At 38.9% G+C, this 6,398-nt stretch overlaps 1 protein-coding gene across 1 annotated transcript; it reads left to right on the top strand.

Moving 5' to 3' along the window:
- The first annotated feature begins 272 nt into the window (after positions 1–272).
- On the top strand, positions 273–4,915 carry GIP (gastric inhibitory polypeptide). The gene is made up of 6 exons (XM_073681129.1): positions 273–385; positions 872–963; positions 1,297–1,443; positions 2,629–2,763; positions 2,871–2,948; positions 4,788–4,915. Exons 2-6 carry the CDS (start codon positions 884–886, stop codon positions 4,795–4,797), a joined length of 450 nt encoding a protein of 149 aa, XP_073537230.1. The 5' UTR covers positions 273–385; positions 872–883; the 3' UTR covers positions 4,798–4,915.
- The last annotated feature ends 1,483 nt before the right edge of the window (positions 4,916–6,398 follow it).

The raw sequence follows: 6,398 nt of genomic DNA, 5'->3' as shown, positions 1-6,398 counted from the left end.
TGATCAAATGACTCTTTGATGATTATCAGCCAGACTTGCACACCTCACATATTTCTCTGATGTAATAAACAGCTTTCTATCTGGTCAATGAAGCATCCATTATTATCGATTGATTAGTACGATTAAGAGACCTGTTTCTTGTAAAAGGTTTCCATTCTGAAATCCCCTATATAAACACCACATGGTGATTTACATTAGATAATTACGGTACAGCAGAGCCTGTGCTTCATGTGTGATTGACTCAATTGGTACTAATGAAGCATATATAATGAGTCCGATTCTTGTACAGCTGGCATGTTCCTGGACAGCCAATAGAGATATGTCATGGGGTATATAAACTTGTGTTATTCACCAAGCGAGTCAGGAGTACAGGACACTGCTCACGGTAAGCAACATGGCGTCCGCCTCACCAGTCGCCATTGGCGTACAACATTGCAATGCGAGTTCTTATGGAATATTGATAAGGTTGTTGGTAGATGTACAAGGGCTAATGCTAGGCATAGAATATTAATTTACACCTGCTTACTCTATTATACTGATTTTCCCATCCATGACTCTTTAAATGGACACTTCATTTTACCTGCACTATAAGAGACCATGATGCTGCTGTATAACGCTGATCCAGACTTTTCCTGGACATGATACATTTTTTTGAAGATATGAGTATGTGTGTGTCCTCTGTTATGCATGTCATGTAGTTATTTGATCCATCAGATCACTCCTGTTGATGATGCAAGGCATTACATTGTGTGACATCATTGGAAAACAGTGGTTTTATCTAAGCACTATATAGCAGTATTAGGTTGGCATTGTGTGATATAAATATTTTATAATGAGGTATAACGGCTAACAAATGACTTCTTCTATGCAGATTAGAAACAAAATGATGGCTGCAAAATTTTTAGCTGTCTTTCTCACCTTTATTGCCTTGCACACCATTGATTGTGAAGAAACAAATATAAGGTAAATAGGAAATGCACACAGATCCGATATGCTTCTATTTAATGTGTGGAGTCGCCAATAAAGTATCTGAACAAAAACTGTTAAGGCTATAAAATAAAACTGCTGTGCTTTTATGTTAAAATCAATCGGTAATTGATAAGAGATCATATGTGAGAGCAATGGGAGGAGGTGGGTTCTCATTGTGATTGGCTGCCGGGAAGACCTAGATGATGGAAAGCCTATGTATATAACAGATAAAGCATTCATTGGAAGCTTTCATAGACAGACCGCTACTTCCAGTCCTATGTAAAGTGGTAACTGACTATATAATTGTAACCCTTCTCTCTCTTTTAGGGCATCAGCAAGCAGTGAGGTGGCACAGCCCATACAAAGACGATACTCAGAGGCTACTTTAGCCAATGACTACAGCAGATCAGTTGATAATATGCTCAAAAAGAATTTTGTGGACTGGTTGCTGGGCCGAAGAGTGAAGAAAAGCGAGTATGTTGTCAAGCTTTGTTTTACATAATGGATATCTCAAATCCTTGTTATTTTATCTTCACCAATGCATGGCTGTATGGGTCCATCATTATGGTGCTGGGTGTTGCTACGAAGGGCAGAAATACCTGGGGTTTTCTTCTTTTCATGATCATGGAGCAATCTCTCACCATCTTGTTTGTAATACAGTAATGAGAGTCCTTTGCATGTCCTCCCACCAGGAACACATATTTTGAAGTTGCAGGAAGGTTATATTAGTGCAGATTTCACTATGTTTTGTTTATTCTCAATATAGTGCATTGAATATGTTTTCTCCCCATAGACAATGATGATATATCGTTGGAAGTCCAACCTCTGGGTCCCTATCAATCGCAAGCCATATTTTTTCTTACACAACAGATAAACCAAAGCCTTATAGGAATTGCAGCACAGACCCATTCACTTGGTTGGATCTGTATTGTGATGCCAGGCACCAGGCAGATAACCACTATTGCTGCATGGAAGCAGTCACCCAGAATCATGTATGTTTGCCATCTTTTCCCTGGTCAAGTTACATAAAGAAGCACTCCCATCAAAGTTTTTATCCTAATACATTGCAGTCATCATATTATATAGCTCTGTGTACTTACAATTGCTAATTCTTGTCTTTTCCCATTAGGTCTATGATGTCATGTGATTAAAAACTGACTAGCTGAATCCTTCTAAGCTCTATGTAGAAACAAGAGGTCAAATTTCCCTGCACAAGTCATGAGTCACTGCAAAAGTCCCTGGTAGAGAGGAGGAGGAATCAGCTGAGTCAGGAGTTGAAGAGGGGAGTGATTGATGCAGGGACAAGAGATTTCCTGTTTCTACATAGAGCAGAGAAAACAGAAGAATTATCTGGGTAGAAAGGCAAAATGAGCAATTGTAAGTACACAGTGCTATATAATATGACTGCAATATATTAAGTGGGTAAAAACTGTAATAGGAGGAGTGCTTCTTTAACTCAACCAGCTGGTAACTGAGCAGTTACTTCATTACTAGAGCTGTGGCTTCCATCCTGGGACGGATGGTGTCTGTATGTGGCTTTAATGTGGCACATAATAATAAAAAAGGTCAGTGCCCAAATAATGTTTGTGCTTATTTCTTCTAAAGAAACCTATTATAACCCTCTGACACCGTCTGACCTGTGTCCGTTCTCTTCCATAGCAATATTTCAGACTTTGCCAAAAGACAGGTGGACTTCCAATTTCCGGACTTTAATATGGAAACCGAATCAATGGAAGGTTTTGAAGGAAGTAAGAAATTTATGCCCTGGATCTTGAAATACAGACAAATGAACAGGTAAATTAGTGAAAAGCCGTATTCTGTAATATACTTTATATTGCAGGAATTGCCTGAACAGACAATATGTAATTTCATTTGCTTCTGTTTCGATTGATTCTTTACAGTGTTCAGAATAACGTGAACGCAGCAGTGTGTCAGCAAACCTTGGATCTACTCATGTCAATGGATTTATGCAATGCTAGGTGGGATTTATATAACTAAGTATTAATCTAACTAATCAGAATAATAGTGCATTGGATAATATGGCACACTATGGGCCCAATTCATCACTATTTAAAACGTTGTACATTATGAATTAGGCAAAAACATCTGGAAACCCTGAATCAGGCCCACATTGGCACACTAGAAAAAAAACAGGTGAACACATTTAAAATAGACTTAAAAAGGGCGCAAATAGAAGGAGGAATTTGATGCAAACAAAAAAATAAGCACAAAACACCAAAAACTCGACCAAAAAATAGGTGCAAATAGAATAATAAATTGGGCCCAAATGTTCATAGGTATGATAGCATTATGCCCGCTATGTCCTTCAAAGAAATGTCAGCCTTAGGGCTCATTCGGACTTTCATTTTTCACATACGGGTTTTATCCGTATTTTTCACAAGTAGCACTCATACCTAGTATAGTCTATGCGGATGTTCACATGTCCGATTTTTTTTTTTACGTATCCACGCAAAATCATGAAGACATGTCCAATATTGATCCGAGTGTCACATCAAAATTAGCAATGCAAGTCTATGGTGCATGAAAAAAAATCGAACAGCACTTGGATGTCATCTGACTGCTGGCGGTATTTCACTAGATAGTAGATAGGAGAAGTTAGAGAATCTTTTTTTTTTCATTTGAGAAAAACTGATGAAACACGGACCAAATTTGAATGACATTCTGATAAAAAGCTGATGAAACGCTGAACAAAACCATTGATCAAACTAGGATTTCTTTCATATGTGAAAAAATGGCATCTAAGGGGTAAGTTTTCATACTCTACACTGACAAGTGACAGTACCCCGAAATACCGTGTCTGCAAATTGAGATTCTAGTTTGGCTTTTATCATAAGTCATATTACAAGGCTTGTTAAAGGGTCGATATTGACTTGTAGGATTGCTGCTTCCAATGGGTGGCGCTAGAGTTTTAGTCCTCTTCCTCTCTGAAGAGACAATTTGCATATGTAAAAAAACAAATGTCTGAATGTGCCCTTACAGGTTATCCCTCATGCTTCAAAACATCTGTGAAGACGGAGGAAATTGGTTCAAAAGTAATGAAATTTAGAGGAATATGAAACTATAGATATGCACACCAAATATCTCCAAATATCATGAACAATGGTTTACAAAAATAACAAGTCACTGGTAATATTAATGCTTCATTGACATCACTTTACATAGCTGGAATACCCCTTAAAAGAGGACCTGTCCGCTCACCTTACAAGTCTGTTGTAAGTTATTGCATTCTCCATAATATAACGTTTATTTTCTTACAGCTCTACGTTGTACCATTCCTCAGTGATTCCTATAAGAAATTCATGAATACATTGACAACTGGGAGTTGCCAATTTGGAGTGTGTCCCCTGCACACTGACACTGTCCAATCAGTGCTGAGAGTGTCAGACTGGGTAGGAATACACCATTATGACCAGGGAATTGGCAAAGCCCAGTTGACAATTTATTGAGAAAATTCTAGGAGGAATAACAGAGTTGTGAGCAAAGAAGCTCCAGAAACATTAATTCCCTGTGAAATAACTTATTTACTAAAACAGACACGGCATGAGAGGCAACTGGTCCGCTTTATCAGAGCCATGACAGGTATGACAATTATTTTAAAGCAGATCTCAAAGAAACCCAGCAGATCCCTTTGATGTAATTTGGGGTCGGTCAGGTTTCCTATCTTTTTCAATGTAAGAATATAAGAACATTGCTGACTGCTCCTGCCTTTGATAACATTGGAACTGAGCCCCTGAAGGCTCTGTACTATGAGAAAGGATGGACATTTTTCTGATTGCAGGATTTTTTTACCTCCACAGATTCCCCTAATTAATATCGCATCATCCAATTCAGTACCGGATTTTGGAGAGACAGTGGAAATATTTGCAGCTTTCAATATGTACTCACAATGCAATGTAATGCAATAAAACCTTCATATAAAAAATAATCAGCTTTCTGGTATTTCTTGAACTCATGAATGATGACATTTACTCTTAAGAGACCATAATGCCTGACTTCATAGCACATACACCAATATCAGCAGGCTGGGCCTACTAGTAATAGCGCTTGGTTATTTTAGACTTATCCCACAGAACCTCTGTCACCACCAACAAATGTGAGAGGTTGTAAAGAACAGCACTGGTATGTAAGCGACAATACCCGTCCTGCTTCGTATACAAGGACAACATGAAAATTGGGGGGTATCAGCTAATAGCGTGTTGGCTGAACAATGAACCAGTTATCTAAGCCGTATGTCACTTCTAGTAAACAAGTTGTCTGGTCCACCACATTGGCAAACAGCTTATTTTAACAGGTTAAGCTATGGCTGGTAAGAAATGAAATATAACAATACATGGCAGTTATTCCATTTATTAGGGGTCCATGTAATTCAATAAATAATCATTTTACTTCTATAGCGCCAATATATCCCGCAGCACTTTTACAATTCAGATGGGACCTGTAAAGACAATATAAGACATTACAGAGTAACGAATAATTCTACGATTACCAAAAGGCGTGAGGACCCTAATCTATGATGAAATAAGATGGACACAAAAGAAGTGCTTGAAGCGTATGGTCCAGCCATGATTATAAGAAATAGGGATATTCAAATAAGGCTGCATGAACCGGCCACCAGCCAGTACCTGTATAAGTACACGTTCAAAGTGCTAGTGAGTGCATGGAGGGTGAGGATACACATGATAGAAAGGACCAGATTATGAGGAAACTTTACGAAGACATTACAGTGAACTGGGGTAGCGTGAAAAAAAGTTTTGGAGATGTGAGTGTGATTTTGGATTATAGAGGATGCTAGTTTTTAGAACAGATGATAGCAGAATAGATAGCATGGGTAGGGTAGTAGACAGAGATAAGCATAGAGATGTAGTGGAGTACAGGACTGTGGAGAGCTTTGTAAGTGAGAGTGATAAATTTATATTGTACTCTGTAGTGGATAGGCAGCCAGTGTAATGACTGGCACAGGGTAGAGGCAGCGGTGTACTGGTTGGACAGAAATATGACCCTGGCTACTACATTCAGGATAGAGTGTACAATATGGGTGGTGTGTAGAGAAAAAAGGGCTGAACCTTAGGGAACCCCAACAGTCAGGTGAAGAGGAGAGGAAGATAAGTTGGCAAATGATACACTGCAAAAGCAGTCAGAGAGGTAGGAGGAAAACCAAGAGAGAGTGGTATCCACTATGCTAAGATTGAGCAGAGCATAGTAAGGAGGAGCTGGTGATCCACAGTGTCAAATGCTGCAGAGAGATCCAGGAAAATCAGAAGAGAATAGTGACCATTAGGCCACATTCACATGTTCAGTATTTGGTCAGTGTTTACAATCAGTATTTGTAAGCCTAAACCAGGAGTGGAACAATCAGAGGAAAAGTATAATAGAAATGCAGCGCCCCGAGGGTTCGGCCGCTACAGGGG

Source organism: Phyllobates terribilis, unplaced genomic scaffold (assembly GCF_046119375.1).
Source record: "Phyllobates terribilis strain yellow unplaced genomic scaffold, ASM4611937v1 Scaffold_5__5_contigs__length_657084704, whole genome shotgun sequence".
In the NCBI taxonomy this organism is placed as follows: domain Eukaryota; kingdom Metazoa; phylum Chordata; class Amphibia; order Anura; family Dendrobatidae; genus Phyllobates; species Phyllobates terribilis.
The sequence above is the reverse complement of the archived record's forward strand: the minus strand, read 5'-3'. Positions and strand labels throughout refer to the sequence as shown.

Excerpts from the sequence above, each read along its gene's own strand:
- GIP (XM_073681129.1), top strand. The coding sequence starts at position 884 with ATGATGGCTGCAAAATTTTTAGCTGTCTTTCTCACCTTTATTGCCTTG. Across the intron at positions 1,444-2,628 it reads CGAAGAGTGAAGAAAAGCGA|CAATATTTCAGACTTTGCCA; the intron begins GTATGTTGTCAA and ends TCTCTTCCATAG. Across the intron at positions 2,764-2,870 it reads AAATACAGACAAATGAACAG|TGTTCAGAATAACGTGAACG; the intron begins GTAAATTAGTGA and ends GATTCTTTACAG.